Raw genomic sequence first — 25,993 nt, 5'->3', positions numbered from 1 at the left:
CAGTTTCACCTGAAGCCCCAGTTTGAATCTTAAACAGTCTGTAGCACCTGAGTCTGACTGGATATCATCTCACAGCAGGTGGCTCGATGTTCTAAAATGTCTTTAATTGGGATTGTGTGTGTGTGTGTGTGTGTGTGTGTGTGTGTGTGTGTGTGTGTGTGTGTGTGTGTGTGTGTGTGTGTGTGTGTGTGTGTGTGTGTGTGTGTGTGTGTGTGTGTGTGTGTGTGTGTGTGTGTGTGTGTGTGTGTGTGTGTGTGTGTGTGTGTGTGTGTGTGTGTGTGTGTGTGTGTGTGTGTGTGTGTGTGTGTGTGTGTGTGTGTGTGTGTGTGTTTCTTTGTTTCTGTTACGGACTGTCATGTTAATTCCTTGAACTCTTGCTCATGCATGCTCGGCCAAAAACTTAAAATTCCTGTGAATCTGAGAAGGACAAGTTGGGTATGAAAAATGTTTGTCAGACAGGCCGTCTTTGAAAGTCTGCATTTTGATTTGTTATCTATTGTTGTGTAAAAATGTTGATGCTACAATATGGATTCTTCTTTGTTTGAACACTGACTCCTGCTGTTTAACAACCATTTCTTTCCCAATTCTTTTCATGTCAAATATTCAAATCCTTTGTAGACAAGCATCCGTTTTAAAAAGAGAGCGAAAAATAAAGCCTCCTTTTGTCTGTGGCATACATTGTGCACTGACCCTGTAAAGATTACAGGTTAAGACCCATATAGAGCCTTGAGCCAATTAGCAAAGTGACGCACAACTGATGGCACTGACTTCTAGTGTGTCTGTCTGACTGGTGTAACGTCTGTTGGACTACAACTTGAGTTATTGTTTTCTTAATGGCTACATTCACTTGTTTTTTTTTTTAAAGGCTTATTTGGGTTTTTTTTATGCCTTAATTGTAGAAACAGGACAGTGTTAGAATCATAAATCAGGAGAACGAGTGGGGAATGACATTCGGGAAAAGAGCCATAGGCCAGATTTGAACCCGGGACGCCAGCTATGAGGACTACAGCCTCTGCACATGGTGTGCGCAAAACTAACCGCTAGGCCACCGTCGCCCCTACATTCACTTGTTTAAAGATTCTCTTCTTTGCAAAAAAAATTGGATACAAAGAGGGTCATCTGCAATACAATTTCAAGTTCAATACTGCAATATAAATAAGGCAGAAATTTATTTTGAGATCACTTAATGTTGAATAATTTAAAAAGACAAAAGAACATTAAGGTGTCTACATCCCTCACTGTAAAACATGCTGTACTGTAAGTTTAACCATTCCTCTAATTTCACATCACATAAACAATTTCAATAAATACAATTCTTTCAAAAACAGAAATCAGAAATAAATATCGTGGAAAAAAAGAAGTACTGCTCTCAAAGTCACACATTTCCTCTGCTGTCATTTTCCATTTGTTGTATCTTGTTTGCTTTTTTCCTCCTCTAAATGTTTGTTGTCACTTTGGTCCCCGTGTTCCTGCTCTCCCACGAGAACTTGACTGTAAAGTCTTTGCTGCTCTTCTTTGAAAGCCTCTTTCACTTTAGCTCGTTTCAGTCCTCCATCCCTGAGAGGGAAGAGAGAATCACACACAGACCCATCATCAGTGGTCATATTCACTTCTTTTACAATCACCATGGCATTACAAACATTTTAACTCTCAAAACTACTTCTTTACTGATATTGTTCATGTTTTTAGGTGCTTCCCTCAATTAACATTTTCAAATTCTGCAAATGACAAAAAAAAAAAAAATGAAATACCCAATCTTTAGAAAACAAAAAATTTAACTATCAGCAGTAGGTGGTGCTATTCTGACTGGAGAATAGCACCACCTACTGCTCTACTTGACGAGTCAACTCCTAATATTCTCAAAACAGTGGGAGTAAATGCAGAGAAATTGTTCTGCAATTTAGAAGATTAAATTAAGATCTGCACAACATTTGGATGGAAACTCAGTTAATGACTCACCAAATGAGATCCACTAGTCCTCCTTGCGCAGCTATGGCTGCTTTCACTCTGTTGGCAAACTGAACTGCATCCTCCCCTTCCTATGTAATACAAAACAGGCTGAGAAAAAAAATCGGGTGCAAAAGTACTGCAGTCTCTGAAAAACACAACAGTTGATGTGAAAGTTGAGTTAGGGTTTCACCTCTCGGTTCATAGGCGGCAGGTACCAAACACTGCACACAATGGCCCAGCTACTCATCATCCTCAGCAGATAATTCACCAAACCAAAAGTACTGCTGTTCCAGAAAGGATCTCCAAATAGAGGATCATACTGCGAGACCAAGAAATGGTTGTGACAAGTAGATGTAAGAGCAAAGCAAGAAAAAAGGAGGAAAAAAAAAAGTAGTTCTTACCTTAATGGCAACTGGATAGACAGTGCAGCCGATTTCAAAGCTGCCCTTCTTAAACATCATCACTGAAGTGTTGTTGATGCAGGTACCTGGAAAGGACAGCACAAGCCTCTTATTGGAACGGTCAATCAACCTCATATGATTTTAAGGTGTGTTTATGAGAAAGGAGTCACCATACAAACCCTCAGGGAAGATCAGGATGGGCTGTTTGGTTTTGTCAGAAACGTGATTACTAAGCCTGCAATTACAAAGTTAAAGTGATCAAAATCTCTATATCTTCTCTAATATTGCATTTAGCCTAATTTCTAAAAATTTAAGCCAAATGATGTTCTAACCAGGTCTGAACTGTTTCAATTGAAACATTAACCAAAACCATATCATTATATAGGCATACTTAATAGCATTTCAAGTTGAAATAGGGCTCAGAAATTAATCAAGTTTTAAAGATCATGAAAACAAGATAATCAAGATTAAACAATTGCTGTCTGCGTATGTGTTGACTTCCATGAGTACCTGAATTCCACTAATCCCAACATTAAACTCAGCATGGAATATAGCAACACAGAGATAAACTCCCTTGACCTGAAAGTCACTGCTGACACTCATGCATATTTACACACGTCGATTTTTCAGAAGAGCAGTGACAGAAACACTTTACTAAGTGCAGACAGTTTTCACCCTAAAAGTCTGATTTCCAACATCCCTTACGGCCAGTTCCAAAGACTGAGGAGGATCTGTGACGACAACGATGATTTTGAACACCAAGCTGAGGACATGTATCACAGATATAGACCAACTTTTTAACAAAAGATCTAGTGCGGAACAACAACCGTCAAGGATCTTTTTCTCCACCCAATACAGTAACATGGCTTAAGACATAAAACACATTGTGCAAAAGAACTGGGACATCCTGCTGAGTGATACCACCCTCAGCTCAGTGTTTTAGTGTTGTAGGAACCTACAGATGTGGAGCCTGTAACCACTGTGACAACATGAAAAGAGACAAGACATTGTGGACACTTTTAAGAACAAGACTTTTCACTGCCGCAGCTTTGCTAACTGCAACACGACACATGTCGTATTCAGACTTGAATGTGAATGTGGCTGTTTTTATGTTGGCCGCATGAAACGCAGACTGCGTGACAGACTGGCTGAACATAAATACGCCATAAGGACTAAAAACCCGAACTACCCTATGGCACAGCACTTCCACACAGCAGGCCACACAAACTCAGAAAATTTAAAAGTCATGGCCACTGAAGTAATTCCCAAAAGCCTTAGAGGAGGTGATAAACTCAAACGCCTCCTTCAACGGGAAACCTTTTGGATCTACACACTCAGGGTCACTTCCTTCCCCGGCCTTAACGAGAAGATTGATTTCTCTCCTTTTCTCTAACTGGTTTTGCTAATGTCATATATATGCCTTCTGTCTATCAATATCAATGTCTGTGACTTAATTTCCAGACTAATGCCCATCTGAAGAGTATGTGTCTTGTCTTGATGGTGTACGGCCTTACTGTTTCTTGAACTGTGTTTTTCACCTCCAGTTCCGTGCAGTCTTGGGTTTACCATCATTATAGCATTTTTTCTATGATTCAACACATAATGAAGTGATCCTGGTGGTGGTTATTCTTCCACTTTGCTTTTATTTAATTATATATGCATTGTCTCGTCTGTGACAACTTTGTAATTTTGTAACATTGTATGTGTGTGCTTTGCATTGAACTTATTCTTTCATGGCATCCTACCGTACTTAAACAAGTTCTGAAATATTTTTGTGTCATAATATATGAGTCGCTGTGTTTGTTTACATCTTAATCAGATGTTTGAAATGTATCATGTGACCATGACGTCACATGACACCCTATTTGAGCACCTGTCTCATCTTTATCAATTATGTCCTAACGAAGACTCAGTAAGGTCGAAACGCGTTGAATGTTAAAAAGGACTTTCAAGTTAATATTTCAATTCATTTTTTGCTGATAGGTTTGTGCATTTCCATGCACAGCTCCCATTAAATACGACTAACAAAGACATATCCAGAGGTTAACACATTATTGTAAATTGAATTTTCTACAAGCTCAGCATACTACATAGTGGTACTACTAGTGACCATTGCTGTAGCTGAGAGCACTGCTGAAACTGAGATGATGCAGTGTTACCTTTTGGCCACTAGGTGTCTGTCTTTCACTTCTGATCTTTCAAACCAGATGTGAGTCGAGGACTTGGCCATCGCTCTCTGGATCGCTCCCATCAACCCCCTGTGCAGCTGTCCAACCTGAGAGTGACAAACATTGTTTTTCATTTGTTATTATCGAAAAAAGTGTCTATTTTTTTCACGACATCACATTCTTATGAGGGCTAAACACTGAAAAAACAACAACAACACAGACACGCACAAACTTTTCTACCATAGAGTAGCAGCCATCATTGGCCAGGATGATGACATCAATGGGTGTTGTGTGATTGGCCACACAGATGCTACCATTTTGGGGTTTGTTCTGTCTGAAATTTAAGACACAAACATACACCTTGATAACATGTAACAAATATCTTGTCTCAAAAGAAGCAACTACTTCAGATTAAAAGAGGACTAGGTATCAGGAATGCCAATCAATGCATTGATACAAAAAAATCAACTTGTTTAAGGTAAATAAACAGTGACATTAAATAATTTAACGATTATAGTGGGGTGCTGGTGCAAGTTGAGAAATAATTACAGTCAAAGATAGCACAATGTTTGGGATCAGTGTTGTTCCAGTTCCACTAATAATGTATTTTCTTACATCCCACTGGCTTCAGAAGGGTTAAACAGTTTGGGCCATGAATACAGTCTTCATATCAAAGGGGGTATCATTAATGAAAATCTGTATTGCACTAGGGGTACAGATCATTCTTTTTAAAGGTATTTAAATAACATAAATAATGTTGTACCTGTTATGATAGGTGATGACTGCTGTAAGAGCTCGAACACAGAAGCGATAACACAACAGATGAATCTTCTCACTCAGGAAGAACCTTAACCTGGAGACATAAGGCACAATGCCCGAATATTTATACACTTTATCAGGATGAACACTTCAAAAATGTATCAAACAGCTTGTGAGGACAAAGAATCATAGTTTCAAACAGTTTGGCTTTAAATGAAAACCCCAGCCAGTCATTCGTCCTTCTTTCAACCTTTATTATGACGACCTATCTTAGCATGCAGGCCCAAACTGAAGGAAGAACTGGAGGAAACTTACTCTCTACTTGGTAAAAAACCCACCAAAGTAGTCAGGACAAGCAGCAGACTAATGCCAGTGACCGCCAGAGTAACCCTGCAGAAAAGAACAGGAGGTGAATCCAACTCAACAAGCAGTATAGACCAATTTATGCCTGGGCATCTTCTGTGTATTAGGTCTTAAACCAAATACATTACAATCATTTTAGCTAAATTATCATGCAGTTGTGATTGCATTTCAACACTCTTGTGAATTCCAACATAAATGTGTTTGTATATATAGGAACCCCCTTTTTCAAATGCTTTTTTATTTGTGGTTTGTTTTGCGCCAGGGCTGGTATAGCCTATTGCTTGTAGCTTAAGGGTAAAGCAGTACTTAATAGATTCTCAGCTTTTATAATATGAAATGAATCTGCCACATCTATCACAAAACCCGCCTGTGTGCTGCTCTGACCTGAGAGGCAGCAGGACGCCGTAGCGGACGAACACTCCCAGCCCCCACACCACGGTGAGTCTCACACTTATATGACGGAAGTTGTAGTTGCTCCGAGTCAGCAAATTCCAGCTTTCCAGTTCCTGGGCCGAAAAGCACTTGGTGACCTCGTCATCCACGATGCTCTCCACGCCTCTCTTGCAGAAGTAGAAGATGTCGCCCATCTCGAACTCTGTCGAGCCGAGACAGCTGGTGGGACCCCGGAGCTCCTGGATCTCCTGCTGCAAAGAGGACGGTGGTTCTTTGGCAATGATTCCTGCCATGCGAACAAAAATGGAATGCATTTGAGTTAATGGTCAAGATGACAAAGGTTGAGTGAGCTTCATGATAAGGAAATGTTGAAATATTACTAATTTACCGTTGCTATATGGTTTATAGAGTTCCTGATTCTTTTCCTTTGCTCCCATCTCAATTCGTGAGGTAGCCCACTGATTTAGGAGGGGAAAAACATGTCAAAGCTGATGTAATTCATTTTTTTTAGTTGCTTCAAGTTTTTACATTAAATAAGCGTCGCAGGTCGTTAACCGCATTGGAGGTTCAAAATGAATATGGGCAGCAGAAGGCTGTGCATATGAGAACAATGTAACACAGTTGTGGTCCAATTTCAGTCGCACACTTTTACCCTTGGTCTGATTTATTCAAGCATGAGTAATTCACAATTTTGATGGATCAGGTGTCTGTGCCACCTAGAACTTAAAACTAGGGAACAATTAATTGGTGTGAACTCCAAGTAAAATACCGAAGTGGACTCACACTTCAACACCAAGTCCTTAGAGACCTGCCCCATAACAAGTGATTAGTCAGCCCTAGACAAGGCTTCCTGTTGCTCACACAAAAACACCATACACCTGATTCCAACAGAAGGTACCCAGGGCTAAAAAGAGGAATTGGACACACACATGTAGATGGTACAGAGTAGATTGTACAGTAACAGGACAAAGTAAAGATTTTTCCAGTTACTGTAAAGAAGAAGACAAAAAAACTTTCAACACAGCATAATGTTCACCTTTTATTTGCTGTTACCAATTCCATTAAAATATGCGGAGCGTCATGCCAGGCTTAGGGGTGTGGCTTTCAAGTTATTACAAAAGTGGATGGTCATCAAAGTACATCCTCACTGTGATCTAAATATGGTAATTAATGGCTTTAAAAAACAAGATGACGACAGAAAAATGCCTACCTAGAGGCTGCAAACTATTGTCCCCAAAAAACCAATGGGTGACATTACAGTGGCTACATCCACTTTTTAATATAATCCATGAGAAAATCATTTTGCAAAAAAACTTTCAGACATGAGATGGTACGTCGTAAAAACAACATCAATATTCGATCACAGCTACCACTATCATGAGGGGCTGCCCCTGTGAGGGTAAGTGCCTTGTACTCTCTGTACTCTATAAAATCCTCAAACATGCTTGTAGATGAACATCATCCCAGGAGCTTTAGGTCCCTGTGGTATCAAGGCTCGACACAACCTCAGATGGTAGTCCCACGGCTAAAAGCTTTGTTCCTCCCAGGGGACTGTTCCGAAAATCTAAGTCTCTGAGGAAATGGAAGCAGAAACAATCCCTGTGCCTCTAACAATCTCACTGAACTCTGGGGTCCCATCCATGTCACACGGAATCCATTTTTCAAAATAAAATCACGGAGATTGGTAATAAAAAAGCAATTTACGGGAAAAGACATTTGATAAAATAAATAGATACACAAACAATGTATCAACTACACGTGAGTAAAAAAGTATTTGATTTTGTAGCCTTAAAATGAAATTGAGAAGACGTCAAACTCACCTCAAAGATTTTGAGAAGTGTCCTGATGTAGAGTCTGCGGACCCCAACAGAGACCCCAAATACAGCTGGCACAATTGTGAAAACTATTAGAAGAGTCAACCACACAGTGATGGTGATGCTTAGACATCGGTAAAGCAGGTTATCACCAGGAAATGTAAGCCAGGTCATGCTACCCAACAGGAGAGGGGAGACAGTGAGCAAAGACTGCACACAAGCATGAAAACTAAGTCTGTTCAAAGTCGTGGGGTCCAAAGCCGTAGCTGAACTTTATCTCAGGAGTGACTCATTACCTGCGTGTGACAAAGAAAGCAAAGAAATACAGTATTTGAAAATGTGTCATAAGAAGTACACCTTATACAATCCTATGTTCTCTCTTTAAGGTGACTCTCTCCACATTGTAATTTACTATGTGACCTTTTGAGCAACATCATACTATTTACTGACGGCCATCTTAAATAATTGTTATTACAATGACAACTTATACTAGACCCAGTGGTAGTGAGTCGAACTGAACAGTGTAGTGAGGGAAACTGGCCAGGGAGCTTCACTGTACACCAGTAAACTCAGATAACTTTTAGAAGGGTTCAGGATTGCTTGATTTTCATCAATGAGTTCATTTAATTCGTCATACTGTTGACAAACCAAAGTGTGCTTGAATCACGCAAATGCATTGAGTAAATTGGAATTAAATTAAAAACAAGATACGGAAAACGAAAAGATGATATATGGGAAAACATGCCATCTTGCAAATATTTTACTATTAAAAATATACATTAAATATTTTGAATATATGATAATTAAATGACTGGAAATATATCTCAGCTTTCAATTAATAAAATAAGTGCAAAAACAACAACAACAACAAAAAAAAAAAGGCAGAACACTTGTTATGATGGTAGCTAGTGGCCACTTCCGGAGTAATGACGTGTCCGAAACGTCCGAACTACTGATATCCAGGAACGACGCTTAAAAGGTATCTTTAAATTATTCTACATTATTGGCCGAATTGGCCTAGCTGTTGTGTTATGGCTCTTACCTTCCTCCGGATTTAACGCTACTCTTGAGCTGCAGGAGGAGTTGGATAACAGGCAGTCGGTTAATTCTCCATATGGACAACCCAGGCTATAATACTCAAGGATTTCTGATTCTGTGCTTCGCTTTACAGGCTGTTAGCAACATGCTAACTGTACAGACAGAGTTGTATTGAGTCTCCATGGCAACAGGTGGCCAATGAGCACTGCTGTCACTGCACCGTGGGCTGGAGGGTTAATCTGATTACAGTGAGTACTTCAACCGGAGACTATGTAAACATATAGTAATTAACCAACTTGTTAACATTCATTCATACTGAAATGTTATTACATTACAATTTTAAGATATACAAACTTTCAATTTGCATACTGTTGATATAGCCTACATTTTATGAATCAAACAGGATAGTTAACCAGCGCACCTGCTGTCTGAAGATTCTGCACTCTAGATGTTATTTTCCTGTCCACTTCTCCTGTAATAGTCATAGACACACACACACACACATGCACACCATTTCAGAGACAATGCCTATGTGATCAAGTTCCAATAAAAATCTTTATTTTTATATATTCTGCTACAAATTCCTGTTGTTTCTTGCATGCATAGTTTCACACAGTTAAGACACATAAAATCACAAAGTAAGATTTCCCATTAGAGGAATACCTTAACTTTAAAGCATGCATATTCCCATTTGTCCATGTATGAACAGACAAATCATCGTTTTTGCCACCCAGGGGAACCAACCAGCATTTCAAACACCCATTTTAAAAATATAATCCAATTATAAATCATATATCATGGATTGATGCGTACTTATGCATTAGACTGAATAAGACTCAAATTATGTTTTGTAAACTTTCTTTGGCCTTTTTTGTGTGCATAAAGAGATGATATCCTGCTACTTTACAAACACTTAATGGTCGTGTGGAGCAAATTGTAGTTTTTTTCCTTATTATGCTGGGGAGAGCGGGTTTGGAGGAAGTTGATTGTTCATGACATTTTGACGTAAAAAAAAAAAAAAAAAAGTTAAATGTCGAGTTGTTGCAACAGTGTTGAAATGTCTTCTGTACTGTTCTTCAGATCCATTAAACTCACAAAACCCCAACAAATAAATACAAATTTCAAAGACCTCTGCTAAGAAGCATTGACATAATCTCTCTCTCATGTAGAGCTTACACCTTCGGTTTGATAATTTACCAATGAGAATGAAGGTGTTGATGATTGGTCAATCTCAGAGTATTCATGCAAAGTAATATTCAGAATAAGCGAAACACATGAAATCAAATAAGTAAAAGATGCAACTCACTGTACACAGAGAGATTTTTTTTTGCAGATGAAGATGTCTTTTGCACACTGAAAATGACATGTATATCACAGTAAGGTAGGTATAATGTTATTAAGAACTGCATCAGTGCTACATTACACAAAATTACAAAACATTACTGGCTTTTCTTTACCAGGGTTTGACAGTAGCCATAAAGGACATCTTACATTTATAGTAAAGGCTGGAGAGAAACATCAGAACGCACAAAAACACAAACACAAAGCCTTAACATGATCGCATAAAATCTTTCCATATTGCCATATGTTATGTGCTTAAGATGTCCTCTGCATTAGAAAATGATGTGCTGTGTAGGTTTGGCTTTTTGCTGGCATTTTGTTGTTTAAAGTACATCTTATTTACTGCTACATTTATTCATTTTGATGATACTTTGAGCGTAACAACTCAAATACTCTTTACAATGCAGCCACATCAGCATTAGAAATGTTGTTATTACTTAAGGAAATGTGCTTTCTGAAAATATACTTTGTAAAAGCCAGAAATGCAGCTGTTGGTTTTGTTTATGCTTGAAGAAACAGCAGCTGCATAAAATCAACAGTGTCACTCCCGGCTGTAGTCGTCAGCCTTTGTGCTTCAGCGTGGCAGTTTCAGGGCAGGGTTGATATGTTTTTGTTTTCCTTGTTCATTGACAGTTCAGAAGTTCAACATCCAACAGGACTCTGTGCTCGTCTTTCTCCTCTTCTTCCTGCAGCAGCAGCAGTATCCAGAATCCATGTGTGGGTTTTTAACTCTGACGAATAGCTGTCCGGAAACTCATCGAGACATCATCCGCACAAATTCTGAAAAAGAAAGTAAAAGGCAGTTTGTTAGCACCAGTGCCCACTTTAGTAAACAGAACTCTGATTTTTAGTGATTTATGGCTGGGTGGATATGTAGGGAGGCCCAGCTGCTTGCTCAGAAAGAGACACTTCATAGATTAATAGTGACCAGTTCTTGTCACAGTAAGTGCTCAAACAAGTTTCAATTCTTCTTTGCAAAGGGGCTTTTATTTTAGTATGAGATTTGTTTGCAACTGGATATGCATGGTTTGATTTTAAAGTATTATCTTTCTGTTCATTTAAGCTTCAGGTTTACTTAACCATCCCAGTTAACGACAGCAGAAGAAAGATTCCTTACTTGTAACTTGTGCACACTTTCTGCACACAGTATGTAGAGGAAATGTGAAATCATGTTGTGAAAAGCAGCAGTAGTTTCTAATATTTTCATCCCTGACAGCCTGTTTGCATCTTTTTCTCTGTGGGTAATCTATGAGGTGACATAATCCCTTGGTAGGGAGGTAATCTGACAGACAGTCCTGCTGCCTTCATCCCTTCACCTAGCTATCAGCAGTGTGTTGGGATAACTGCTACACACATGTTTGGACTTTTGGCTTTTGCTTTGAAATGTGCATGTGTCACACAGAGTGATGCAAGTAGGAAGACACCAACATATGAGGCTCAGCGCACATTGAGATGTGTTGTGCTGGATTCATTTAAAAGTATGCTTTCACATACTGCATCGGATTCTTTACCTTCAAAGTCCACGTGTCCGTCTCCGTTAAGGTCGATGTCTCGCAGTATGTCCTCCAGATCTCTGTGTCCAACCTGAAACAGTCAGGCCGTGGTGAATGTGTGTGGCTCATTGATTAGACAACATGATTGATGGAGAGTTACGAACGGGAGGACAGACTCTCCCAGCAGCTATGTACCTGTTGTCCTAAAAGTTTTTTCATGGCTTCTCTGAGTTCGGCTGTGCTGATCTGGCCATCACCATTAGTGTCAAACTGAGGTTAAAAAAAAACAGGGACAAAAACAGATAAAGCATTAAACCGAATGGAGCCATAACTAGAACAAAAAACTCTCTTAGTCTCTTGTCTTTTAAATCCCAAAGTTTACCCCACCAACTGTCATTATTTTAGTTGAAAAAATGTTGTTGATATTATGTTGAACATCCTACTAAAAAATATATTTTTTGTTTGACTTTATGTTTTATTTTGGCTTTAGCTCATTAATTCATTTTTTTAAAAATCTATAAGACAGCCCAGGTTCAAACCTGACCTGTGACTCCTTTCCCACATATCATTCCCCATCATCTCTGTCCCCAATTTCCAAAGATAAACACTGTCCTGTCTCTCAATAAAGGCATAAAAAAAAGAAAACTGTACTCATTTTAATTCAACATTCCACCCTGGTGTTCTTAACTTCATTTAAAAAAAATAAAAAATAAAAACCTTTCAATGCTATTCTAAACATGTCTGAATGTCCCGCGGGATCAACAATCCATCCATCCAATCTCCTCACCTCCTTAAAAGCATCCCTCAGCTCTTTGACCCCAATCATGTCTGCAGTCTCAGCCAGAAGTTTTGGCCCCATGAGCTCTACAAAGTCCTCAAAGTCGACGTGTCCTCCCACTGTTCGAGGGATTGAAAAGCAAAAAGGAAGCTGCAATAATCTCAAGGATAAAATGACACTGCTTTGTATTGGATGATAAAGCCTGAGACATATTTGCTCTGAAAGTTAATAACTCAAACTTTCTGCAATGACATCATGAGAAGCTGGATGTTTTTTTTTTCCAATCTATTTCATACACACTTTAAAATGAAACACACTTACAGTTCATGTTGATCTGCTGACTCAGTTCAATCAGCTCCATCTCTGTTGGCATGTAGCCCATCGTTCTCATGCAGTTTCCCAGGTCTTTACAGCCGATGAACCCATCTTTATCTTTGTCGAACTCTTTGAACGCTTCACGCAGCTCTGAGACCAACAGAGATAGGGTATGAACGTGTGACCGATGTGACAATTACGATAAATTTGGATTATTTTGACATTCCTCGTCATCCTGAAATACAATATGACATACCATCCATTTCTTCTGGCCTCAACTCTCGGTCCTGTAAAGGATCAGAGTGCAAGGTTAGTGCACATACTGCTGATATTTTGAAATTAGGCCAGTGTGCAGCATTCCTCTCACAATGTGATGCTGTAAAAAAAAAAAAAAAAGCAACTACAGGTACGTGTCGCAGCAGAGTGCCAGGAGCCTGCTGGTTTCCCTCCAGTCAGACAGGAAGAGCTTAGCAGTGACATCACCTGCGGAAGAAAACCTGCAGACCTCTGGCACTCTGCGACACTGAAGAAAAATAACACATTAGATAAAGGGATTAAAAAAAAGCACAATGTATTCATATTTGTCAAAAGGAACCAATACCATTCAGTTTATCTGTAGTGTAGGTGTATGTGTCAAGAATTATTAAAATGCAGAGACAAAGTAAAGTCAGAAAAGTATCCGGCAGCTCCTGTGTTTGCCAGTCAGATCTGGATCCCGTCATCCGTTAGTCATGTGAGAGCTTGTTAGAACAATCAATAAAACAACAGTAATCTAAGATAAAGAACATCCCTGTTTTCTTGAATAAAAAGGCCTTGAAAACTAAGAAATTATCCGTATGTAAATAGAATCCCTGTCATCACCAATCCACCTCTTTATTAACCCTTCTTCCTGCTACAAATGTCCACTATCTTTATGATTGATACAGTCTCATGCATGAACACAGTCACACACTCACACCATTCTAAGCAGCAAATGATCTGTATAAAAAAGTGATTAATGTAGTAAACATACCATCTTCTCAGTTTCACCACGCTTGTGTACATGCTTTACAGTATGTGCTATTTCCTACACATGTTCATGGCATGTTCCTGATAATGTGCATGTGCTTTGTGCTAATCTCTTGGTTTGCATGCACATGATGATGTCTGGACTTACGTACAGCCTGCCGGCTCTCAGCGAAGCCCTTGCGTAGAAAGATGCATGCAGGCCCCAGTACGTTGTGCATGTTGCCTCCGTTCTGGGCCATGGCTATTAGTGGCTCAAGATAGGCCCCCCCAGAGCCCCCCTCCTCACAGGACTGCACTGCTTTGTAGTTCTTCTTCTGGTCCTAGAGCAGCATCCCGGGCGGGGGGCCAGACATGGGAGCAGGGGCAAAGACAGGGGTAGAGACCGTGACTAAGAATGTGGCAGCATGGTGTCAACAAGGGGGGGGGGGGGGGGGTGTTGATGGAAGGAAAGAGGGTGTGAGGGGAGTCAAAAGCAGGATCAGAGGTGACAAACATATGTCTGTCAGTCAGGGTGAGGTTTGGAGTCAGGTCATGTTGGAGTAAACCCCCCCCCCTCCCCTCCCCCAGTCAGAGGTTGTAATTCATTATGACAAGAGCAACTGATGCCTTCCATGAATGTGTCTGTGGGTCACAATTCTGCACCACAGGATATTAAAAGCCACAATTGAATGTGTTATAATAAATAATGCTAATGGTGGAGTTTCGATGCAACGCCTCTTTTATGTCACACTGACTCGTTAAAACCAATCTTTATGTTATTTTATTCATCTTTCTTAAACACATTTGTTGTCTTAATTACTATTACAGATGATTAAAAACTATGACTCTAGTTCTGTAATTTCAACTGCGGGTCTAACGGTTATAACACTCACTGATCAAAGTAACTCCTGAGATCAGGGAGCTCTTACGCTACAGCAGGATCATATGGGTCAAGAAACACCGGCAGTAAGATGATCAAACATCTGTAAAAGAAACCCTGGGTCAGATCTATTTGCAAATGAATATGAAGGTAAAATGACATGTTTCAATGAGTGTTTAGAGCCCAACTCCCCGATCCAAATGTAACATAATTATCATACATGTGTGCAAAAAAGTTTCCATATGATTAATTATTAACACCCACACTTAGAGTACACTTTCATTTTTGACACCAAATAAAGAACTCTGATCATACCTAACTGTGATATGATCATGTCACAGAGTTATCTTTCGACACCCACGTTACTGGTAGTAGGAAACGACAGCATCTACGTGGGCACACTATAAACCTAGAACACATGACTAATAAAACAGTCTAAATTATACTAGTGGTAGAAATACTGCATGTGCAGTATCTGCATGGTCTAAGGGTTTTAAAAGATGACAGTTTATTGAGAAGGCATGTTGAGGTAAATACGGATGTTAGCAAAGTTTTTTTGTGTGCATATTTTAAAATAATTGTGTCATGCAGAAGATGAGGCTGAAGTTCAGCCAGCCATTTAATTATAATCACCAATTAGCCAATCAACCAGGGGCCAAAAGTTGCTTTCATAGCACTGATCCCAATTACAGGGAGAGCTACAGGTTAATTAAAAATGGGAAATCACTGCCTGCCAGTGGACATAAAAAAGGTTACTGTAAATAAGCCAAATACAGCCTGACCATTGTTCTGACTAATATTCAACTTACAGAGCATAACAGCCTTATCTTAGGTTAAAGGCAGAAAACACCAGAGACTGTTAGAAATGTTCGACTATATGCTACACATTTGCCAAGCAAATATGAACTGAGTTCAAAGCTTATAATCTCTTTGTGTAATAAAACATGAACATTTTGCCAAGTCTTCAATTACTGCAGTTTATCATCCAACTCAGAGGTGGAAAATCCAGATAAAGCAAGTGAAGTGGCCCAACTGTCACAGTGAATCACCAAGACAACGTCTCTGTTGCTGCTCAAATCTCTCAGATATGAGCTACTACCAATCTCCATTTTTTTTTCTTTACAGTAACATAAAACATCTACATGAATACATAATGACAATTGAATATGCATACAAATACATGAAAATTTACACATTGTTTGCTCTACAAATGACCTTCACTTTCCATCTGTTACTTTGTCAATTCGAGCATTCCTACAGTCTCCACCGCAGGAACGGATGCCCACTGGGTAATCTGACCAAGTGATGCATGGAGCAAAACTGTCTTTGGGTACAACGTGCCAAAGAAGTACTACGAATGCCCTGCGCTTATAGTTATATAATGAATTTAAAAAATATATAATAATAGTCCTGGAGCAGGGTCAGAAAATAGATGAAGAAACTCTCGCACTCCAACCCAAATTCTGCACAGATGGTATCAACAGTTACTTGTCATACTGGGCTTCCTCAAGGGTGTGCAGCTGCTCATATGAAGTCAAATATATTTGCGCGGCTGTCTGCCTATAAGACTGAGGAGTCAAGCGCACGATGAAGGGCAGCAGATGCAAGAGATGTTTCGTATGAACCGAGGTTATCTTGTTGAGCCTTTACGGATGCTTATATCTCAATCATGCATTATTCTTGTCGTATAAAAGACTCAATTTCAGTTTTTCCAATTTTGCTATTCTGATGTAACTGAAGCAGCACACCAGTTTGCAGCATTTTTGTTGACGGGTCACCATTCACAGGAGCAGATTTATACTTACTGAAGTTTGATTGAAATTGGCCTGCTCCGAATCTAACTGAACATTAAGTAGCACCAACTGACCACATCCTCTGACCTTTGTCTAAAAAGGTTTCCAGGGAAAGCTACAACGCACTAATGAGCACAGAAAGTACTTGTATCCAAATAAAGACATAATAAGATGCTAACTGTCGGCTAATGTCACTGCAACTCATAAAGTACAAGCAGAATGACCTTTAAAGAAAACCAAAAACACTCAAACATTAAGCCTTTCTGTTGGCAAACTCTAAACGCTATACACTTCCAGTATTCTCCAATTTGCTCAGACTCCAGTAACACAAAATGCAGGTAAACAGTTTGTTAATGAACCAGTCAGACAACACAAAGGGTTTTTAGTCAGTACATGTCCAGTCGGTCAGGTTTGGGACACACCACGAGACAAACATGCATCAACACTCAGGGGGATTCAGGGAGAATGAAAAAGCCTCAGAGCGGACCTTACCTTCTTGGTGAAAATTTTAAGCGACTTTACAGAGTTGCCCATTGCAAACAGAAAATCCTTCCTGGTTTTATGTTTTTTCTTTAACTTTGTTGGTGTGGGTGTATATGCCTGTACGTGTATGCATGTGTGTTTGCGTGTGTTCCGGGGCATGCATGGGAATAGGGGTGATCAGAAAGGGGGAGAGGGTTCAAAGGGTCATTGGCTAATATAAGAGGACATTTGGGAAAAGGCAGGGAGAGGAGGAGAGGTGTCATAGGAGGTAGGGAGGAGAGGGACGGATGAGTGTACAGGGAGGACCTAGTGGTGAGGACGCTGGGAGGGACGAGGGGAGGGGACACTGAGACAAAGGAGGAAATATGTAAACAGGAACAAAGACAGAATCGGAACAACACAGAGATAAGCGAGGGAGAGGAAGCATGCATGCAATCAGAGCGAGATGCAAGCGCCAAGAGGAGGAAAAGCAAGATTGCTTATTCATTCCATCCTCTCTCTCCTACAGTGTATTTCCTCCCTCCCCTCTACCCTCTCTCTATCTCTCTCACTCACTCTCTCTCTCTCTCCCAGTCTCTCTCTCTCTTGCTCTTTTTTCCTTACTATCGTCCCCTCCTCCCCAGTTTTAAATCATCTATGCGAATGACAGAAGAATTCAGTTCGGACAAGCATATTACCTTCCCCTGAGCGAGAAGATGGAGACACTAATCCAAACATGCGTGCACACGCGTATACACAAGCACACTCTTACACACACACACACATACACTTGATTAAACACACAGGGATGTGGGGCTGTGGAGCTAAAAATATAACACACGCTCACTCTTTTTCGCCCCCTACTCTCTCATCTTTCCCCATTCTTCCCAAAGCATCCTCTCTCTCCCCTCTCTCTCTCTCTCTCTCTCCCCCCCCCTCTCTGACACACACATGTAGATGTAACACAAAGTCATGTTAAGCTTGAAGGGCATGGACTCAGTTCAAAGGCAAAAATTTGGATCCTCAACCACAAAGGATGCAAACCAAAACACGTGCAAATGCAAACACAGACACACAAACACACAGCCAAAAATGCTCTCTCTCATTTTCTTTCATCCACACATATTTAATGGGATGTACTATATTTGAAGAAGTGAGTGCTTCCAAAGATAGAACCCCTCTAAAAGCAGCAGTGTACAGTAACAATAGGCAGTTATATTTGTAGTATATGTACTTGCACTTATACTCGACCGCATGGACTCAATGACCCGTACAACTCAAACGGGCAGACAGACAGCAAGAGCCCTAACATCTCATGTGGTGTAGACAGGTCCAAATCAAATCACACCAGTGGGCGATTGAATCTTAACACAAGGTCAGGGTAAATACACTTCTTTTATACATACAGCACGTTTATAGAAGTTTGATTTTAAAGGAAGAACGCGCACATTTTTGATCCAGTAGATGTCGCCTTTGAGCACCAGCATGAAACTAAAACAAACCGCTGTTTAGCGACACCTTCGCTATCCTGAAGCTCTCCTCTAGCCACACACCTCCAACCCCTCTCCACTCACTTTAGCACGAAGGAGTTATCAATTACTGTATAACACACCATAATTAAGCACCGTTAAGCGCAAGCAGCGGACAAAATTGTCATTTGCTCGAGCTGCAATTGCCTGTGGCCTGCATTGTTGTGTTAGCAGGCTAATGTTAGCACACTTTGGTAAACTCCTAGCTTCATGTTGTACATACATTGACACGGAATGACCGTGATCTAAAGACACTTACGTGACATCCAAATAAGTAGTGAGTATGTTATCCTTCTTTTCTCTAGTCCTTGACTAAAACCGCTTTATATGCAAGGCCGTCCTGTCCATTTAAACATGATGTAAAAATGGCTCCTACAACAATACAGCTGGCGCTTCTCACACGTTGTAGACAGTCATGACTCAGAGAGACATTTACAGAGGACAAACTTGATTTCTGTGTAAAATGTCGCACATTCTTCCTTTAAGAAGGCGTTTAAAGGATGAAACTTGCTAGCTTAATTTGCTAGCTTAAAGCATTGCTTGCAGCGACTGCAGCAATATAACTATACTATAACTTGTAATGGAGTATTTTCCCATCTTATCCTTGTTACTTTACTCAAGAGAGACTGCTAATTTTTTATAATTTACAAATGGTTTCCACAAAAAGTCAAAATACCTTTTCTTTACAGCCTGTTTCTAGTTTCTTCTTCATATTTTCCATACTGAGACATGGCTTCCTATCAATGCTGTTGTTGTGTTGTCATAAAATTGTACTGGTACATTTGTATTTTATTGTCAAACAAATTAATACAGCCTGACCTTCACAGTAAATCTCAGACGTCATTCTACAGAGCTAAGGTCAAGCATCCAGGAGAAGTTAGGACATGCAAAACACATTTTCCAGTGAAGATTAACTCTAGTGTTTCATCCTCCACTGTCGACGAGACTAAATCACAACATACAGTGTAAAACCTCAAATTAGCTTTGTACCAGCAGTATTCTCTCCTGAGCTGACTTCCGTGGCGACAATTTCTACACTGTTAAACATCCTTGTTTCGTCTCTCCTACGCAACCTTGTCTATTCTGTGATTTTAATAAACACATTCACTCTGGAGTTGCCGCTGATCTCGCTCCTATTCAATATCTGCGCTTCTCGTCTGTATGCTTCTGAGAATGATTCATCCAGCCTCTCACCGCAGGCTCATTGTGAACTTCAGAACACATCAGACGTCAGACACAGGAACCGTCAGCTCTCATAATGTCACAGTGTATAGTGGGCACGGCCATGAGATCTATTCCTCCCCATATCCCTCTCTGTCTCTCTCGCTCTCTCTCTCTCTCTCTCTCTCTCCCAGGCTGTATCCCTCGCCCTCTCACACTAACACAGACACACACTTTACACTTTTACATAACTGCTTACACACTACATACCAACAGGACATTTATCTGGATATTAATACGTTTATTAGAACGAGATTTTTGCTTATTTATCGACACACAATGCACTAAAATCTATGTGGGGATTCCTTAAAAGGAAATATAAATAATGACTCACTTTAATGATGATTTTGAGGTCAAATATAATCCTGTTTCAACCACTGCCATCAAACGTGTTCAATGAGCTGAGAGATGTTCAAGGGGGAACTGATGGATTGATGTATTAATAACAAGCTCACATGACCTTGCCATCAAATTGGCAATTATTGTTTTGTTATAATGGATCCAAAGTATCTCAGATATATTTTATTTTGTAGTTTTTTGTAATGCTCAAATGACGTAGTTCCTCCAATGAATTCTAATGAAGACAAAGGGAGATTTTTGCGCTTTTGTTTCTGACTGGCAGTCTAAAAAACACTGCACACTTGCGTCATCTTCTTGTAGAGCCTAGACGTCACAGTTTTTTTCTGCATTTCATTAATTCTGTTTAGCTCAAACTTCGATTCTCATATTCTGGTATTTCAGTATCTTTTCATGTCGCAGGGAAAATATCAGCATCTTTCATACAAGTGGTTCAACCTCTGTTGATTTTCTTCTGACTCTTTGATTTGTATTCCCTGCTCCTCCTTAGACTCCCTCTCTCCCAGTGATACTCCCTCTCAGCCTCAGGTTCTACATAAATATTTAGCATCATCACACACACACGTGCACGGCGTGCAGTTGTACGCACACATACTTCTATTTCCCTGCCTAATCCCCATCTCAAAAGGGGATTTAAACCAAAGAGTGAATCTACCTCCTTCTCAGCCGGCACTGATATAAAAATATCCATGTGGGTCTAAAAATAGCCACTTACACTCTAGATATACTTGAGGCATATGCTGGCATGAACATGATGGTGCTGCTCTCTTTGCACTCCGATCTTTCTCCTCATTTCCCTCTCGTTTCACTCCCTCTCAGACATCATCAAGGGCAGCGTGACCCCAGCAGAGGAGAGGGGAATAATAGAGAAGGCTGATTTTGTACGAGCAGCAGAAAAAAAAAGAGCAGAAACGGCAGACAGGAAATGTAAGTGACTGAGATGAGTAACAGGAAACCAGGCGAGAAAGTGAGGGGCTAATCTGTGCATTTGGACCTTTCCTCACATTGTCCTCAGAGGAGTCAGGAGACGAGCAGGAAAGTGGGAATTTGTTTTATGTAAGAATCATCAGGCCTGCCAGCAAAGTCTATCTTTTCCTGTGTTGTTCTGTGTCCTTCCCCTGATTTATCCGATTGTCTCGCTTCCTTCACTTTCTTTTCCTGCTCTTTCACTTCTCTTGTCTCACTGATGTGACACTCGAGGCTGTTACTCTCTCAATCACACACACACTCTGAGTTCAGGCCTATTAGTACAAGCAGTGCTTGCTCCCTCTGCTGGTTCACACACACTTCCTTTAATCCAAAGCTAATTTAAAATGAAAATTGCTATCTACTTAGTAATACATTTATCTGCAGTAAAACAGAATTTGAATAAGAGCTCTGTCCTGAAATCTCCAGATTTCCAGTAAGGATTCTGAAAGCAAGGTCACTGAAGGTCATGAAAAAATGAGTGCTTGTTCCGAATCTCTTAGAACAGAAACTACATTTCTACTGGGACAAAAACAATCATGCTCTGTCCTTGAACAAGGTGTCTTGTGTAACCTCAATAGTTTAAAAAGCCTGCTTTAAATACACAAATCTTCACAATACAAAAGCAAAAAATCACAGCATCAAAATCTGAGTCACAGAGCTGCAAAACACATTCAAAACACAGCTAACGTAGATCCTTATCCAAACTAGAATTTTTATAATCATGATATCTTTTATGAATATTATAGTGCTGCACATGTTTCTTTATTGTCCCTTTTTTTAAATTTGCTCCTTCAGGTAACGTGCCTGCCAAATTATTAGCATTTTCACACACACACACACACACACACACACACACACACACACACACACACACACACACACACACACACACACACACACACATACACACACACACACACACACACAAAAAAAACCTTTCCTCCTCCAGTCTTCCATAATCAGGTCTTGATGTTCTATTTTTAGCTTCTTCCACTGGCAGCGAGTGAGTTCTGTAAAGAACTGCATGCAGATCTTGATGTTACATAAGAAAATGTGAAATGAGACAATTTGTAGTGTGGAATATCTCACCCCTGTATTCAGCGCAGACTATACCACATCTATTCATGCAGCATTAAAGGCTGTTATTGTGACTGCACGCTGACTAGAATAAAACAGCTTGGGTAAGATTCTGAGCAGGTGCAAAAATATGCGTCCTTAAACTGTTTAAATCTACTATTTTCTCTTTATTCTTTTTTTCACACAGACATCTTTGGCTCTTTCTTAATTCTTTCAAGTGGTGTTGACTCAGACATGTACACTCACTTTCGACAACTACATCTGATGACCTCATAGTGACATCACAGATAATCACTTTGCAGCTAAAATTCTAACGTGTGGGTTTGAGTTATTATGTTATTGAGTAGTTGTCATTAATAAAAATGTACAACAGCACAACACTTAAGTCACTGTTCCAAGAAGCTGTAAGAATATCCACATTTCGGATCTATATGACAAACATCTGCTACTTCCACACACGTCAGCAGCTGCAGCGAGCTCATGTCGCACAGCGCTGAATGGATTTTGCCTCGCTGGAACCCCTAAGACTGATTGGAGCTCTGGCCTGGATTGAGAGGAGTTATTTCTGGAACACATTAGCGTTCAGGGAGGTAATTGTCTCCTCTTGAGCTTTTTATCACTCAGAGAGAGAAGGATTTCAATGAAACTAGAAAAAAAAAGATGGCACTGTAGATTAATGTTCTGTACAGATCTGGGCAGAGTGCAGCATGTTGCAGAAAACCTAGTGGATTTGACATCGACATTCCCTCAAAACCATCTATTTGGTAGTTTTTTTATTAGTTTTGAAGGTGGATTGCCTTTCATTTGAATTCTTATTTAATTATCCCTTCAGTGTGTATCCGTATAGGGAGATTGTTTTACTTACCTGTGTGTGTATTTGTGTGTTCCTGTATTAGAGTGACAAGCTCTCTCTTCATTAGAAAGTTTTCCACACTGAGGAAAATTGATCCCCACAATGTGGCTCAGGTGACGGCTACAATGAAAGCGGTTGTTTTCATAGTGGGATGCTTGACAGATTGCAGCCCCTCCACCATGAAGCTGATGGGACACCAGATACAAAACAGGAGCTAGATTTGGACTGCATGCATGCATCTATTTTTAATTGGCTAAACTGGGGTGAGTGAAGGTGCAGGCTGCATGAACCTACACCTACGAACACTAACCCCCGTTGTGCCCTAATGTAAAAACAAGTGCCCTCTTAGGTGCCCCTGCGGTAGATAAAACATGATAAAGTGTCCTCTAGTGGGCCCTCTTAGTGGACACAAAGTGATATTCTCACTACCATCCTCAGCTGTGTATCTTTCTGAAATAAATGGTTAAATAGTAGTTCCTTGTGTGTTTTATCACAGATGTGTAGTAGTTGAAATTATATAATAAAAAGCACTTAATCATCACCAGGGTTTCTATCTATTTCACTATATATGTATGATGACTTTTTGTGCACTGGTGCCATACCGCATAGATTAGGTGCCCTTTTTTATCATTTCTGCCCATGACCCTCAAACATCCTGAGTCTGCCAGTGGCACCTTGCCACTCTCATAATGGATACAATGTGAAGATTAGATGCTGAGTCTACATTATTTTTATCTCGTAAAACTGATATTGGATTTGAACTAATTTCTAAGTTTTGTTAATTGGCTTTCTTATTTTTTTTTGTAATATTTCCCTGCATCTTTAACTGTCTAAATTGGAGGAATTATCCCTAAATCTCCAGATTAATTGCATCCATTAAGGTCTTTCATTTTCATTTTTGTGTGTTTTTCTTTGTGTGTTTTTGTTTTGTTTTTGTTTTATAGGGGATCATACATGGCCACAAAATCAATTTATATTGACAATAGCAAATGGTAACTTTGTATCAATTAAACAAAATGACTGTACATTGGTGTCAACAGAACTAGTTTTGTTTAATATATAAGACTTATTCAGTTAAAAGACCTAGCATTATGTTAAAGCGTCAGCTTCAAATTTTGCCCTCTGCATTCTTCAAATCACCCACAAGTCAAATACATTAGTGAGCCATGAGTAAAAATGAAGTGCTTCCATTTTGCTGCATTGTATTTCAAAGGAAAAAGAGAAAATCTAAATATGGATTTTGTGCACTGAAAGGGTTAAAAAAAAAATAATCAAATGCATATTGATGTGTGTAAATTGGAGCAGCTTTTTGAGCCGTTTCAAAACTTTAAATCCCATTAATTCCCACTCACCTGCCCAAAGACGGACTTCACTATGGGATGCAGACTGGAATCATACTCAGAAGGGGTCGCGCTCAGTCTTTTTGCTTTGCGTCTGGAGGAGGGCTGGACAGGTGCGCTGGTGGCCGGAGGATCCGAGCTAAGACTTGAGGAGGACCCGGTGATCACTCTCTCTCTGGGTTCGAAGAAGAGAGCCGCCTCGTCCTCTTGTTTGGGATAGGATGGAGTCGGAGAGGTCCTCTTGTCCTGCCGGGGGCCGCTCTGCTGAGGCTGCTCACCTCTGGAGGAGTCGTGGTGATGATGCGGGTGTTTAGACCTGGAGGACTTGGTGCGTTCCTTATGATGCCGACTCATCCTGTGCCTTACGTCCTCGTGTGCGTAACCATCATCCAGGTGGCTCTGCTGCCGGTGCGAGTGGCTCTTCTGCACGCGGTGATCACCCATATTTCTGGACTCTGATTGTCTCGGTTGGCAGAGTGGTCTCTGAGCGCTAGTTTCGCACTCCTCCGTCCAGCCCGCATCCCCTCCGCCTCCAGCTCCGGCGGGATGCTGAGTTCGGTTTCTTCGGTGATCATGAGGATCGTTATTTGAGTGCCCGGACCTGCGTTGAAGCCCCGAGGATCTGAGCAGAGAGGTGGTGGACTCGCTTTTAGGCAGAGAGCTCATGGTTCTCTGTGTCTTGCCTGTGAAGCGAAGTGAAGCTGCTGGAGGCTGGAGGTCGAGTTACAGGAGAAGGAAGGAGGTCCTCGATCCGCCACGTGCAGGTGTTCATCTGCAGCCAGCGGCACCCGCACTCTAATCTACAGCCACACACTCCACCATCACTGTTAAAGTTGATGAAGGTGAAGCAGCAGCTGATCTGTCACTCAGGCGGTCAGTATGACGCTTCACGGGGGCTCCGCTAACTTTGGCTGACAGCTGCACTGTTTTGACACGCAGTTCAAACGCAGAGTTCATTAAGACCCACGTCACTGCAGATCATTTCTCCCACAATGAACTGCTCGATTGGTGCTCTTTCATCACGATATTATTGCAGAACTCTGACAGGATCTAAATAACCGGCTTTCAGAAATACACCTTGATAAATCTTACAGGCATCAATAGAGAAAAGATCAGACACCATGAGAGGCACTCCAAACTCTAAGTGGCTACGGTGACGTCAGCGCCAGAGGACAGAAGTCCCTTTAAAGCATGTCAAAAGCACCCCCTTTTTAGTATTCTTTTAACTGTAGCGTTGAATAGTAACATAATCTTTTTGGATTGAACACCGTGGCGACGTGTATTCAGTCTGCACTGAGATACACTAACCAGAAAAGAGGAAAAGAGAAGCAAATCAACAGCACAATAAAGTTTTTGATATTTGTCTCCTCTAAATAAAAGGAGTGTACCAAGTCACTTTATGTGAGAAGATATCTTATCACCAAAAATACCCATTAATTTGATCTCTTGTTTAAAAAAAAAAGACAGTTTTCTATCTCTCATCAAGGGAGGCAATTTCAGAGTTAATATTCAACTGCCATGGGTCCCAAGCAGTGATCTAGTGCAGGGTATACGCAGGTATATGCAGTATACCCTCTTGTTTTTCAGTCGCCACAGGGTATTCTAAATCTCCTCTGATTCACACCATTAATTGATTGACCATTTTCAGTAGGATGCTGCAATTCCTAGGATGGTGAAGGGACGACCCTTTGCCTCTAATTGGCTAGCATGCA

The 25,993-nt window shown here is 40.4% G+C and overlaps 2 protein-coding genes across 4 annotated transcripts; both read right to left on the bottom strand.

The window, feature by feature from the left end:
• Positions 1–512: 512 nt before the first annotated feature.
• LOC132992486 (glycerol-3-phosphate acyltransferase 4-like) lies at positions 513–9,235 on the bottom strand. Its single transcript, XM_061061794.1, has 13 exons — positions 8,891–9,235; positions 7,855–8,144; positions 6,423–6,492; positions 6,026–6,320; positions 5,594–5,668; positions 5,283–5,372; positions 4,760–4,853; positions 4,511–4,626; positions 2,531–2,586; positions 2,352–2,437; positions 2,141–2,269; positions 1,960–2,039; positions 513–1,557 (listed from the first exon to the last, which is right to left on the bottom strand). Exons 2-13 carry the CDS (start codon positions 8,020–8,022, stop codon positions 1,395–1,397), a joined length of 1,422 nt encoding a protein of 473 aa, XP_060917777.1. The 5' UTR covers positions 8,023–8,144; positions 8,891–9,235; the 3' UTR covers positions 513–1,394.
• A 187-nt stretch (positions 9,236–9,422) lies between these two features.
• On the bottom strand, positions 9,423–25,215 carry cabp1b (calcium binding protein 1b). 3 transcript variants are annotated; one of them, XM_061061525.1, is made up of 8 exons: positions 24,294–25,213; positions 13,974–14,141; positions 13,070–13,100; positions 12,820–12,963; positions 12,508–12,617; positions 11,916–11,990; positions 11,739–11,811; positions 9,423–11,007 (listed from the first exon to the last, which is right to left on the bottom strand). In XM_061061525.1, exons 1-8 carry the CDS (start codon positions 24,945–24,947, stop codon positions 10,982–10,984), a joined length of 1,281 nt encoding a protein of 426 aa, XP_060917508.1. In that variant the 5' UTR covers positions 24,948–25,213; the 3' UTR covers positions 9,423–10,981. The 3 variants fall into 3 exon arrangements, with proteins under 3 accessions (XP_060917508.1, XP_060917511.1, XP_060917510.1); XM_061061528.1 differs by lacking the exon at positions 24,294–25,213 and adding an exon at positions 16,966–17,504; XM_061061527.1 differs by lacking the exon at positions 13,974–14,141 and having other exon boundaries at positions 24,294–25,215.
• Positions 25,216–25,993: the final 778 nt, after the last annotated feature.

This window comes from Labrus mixtus, chromosome 17 (genome assembly GCF_963584025.1).
Source record: "Labrus mixtus chromosome 17, fLabMix1.1, whole genome shotgun sequence".
In the NCBI taxonomy this organism is placed as follows: Eukaryota; Metazoa; Chordata; class Actinopteri; order Labriformes; family Labridae; genus Labrus; species Labrus mixtus.
The sequence above is the reverse complement of the archived record's forward strand: the minus strand, read 5'-3'. Positions and strand labels throughout refer to the sequence as shown.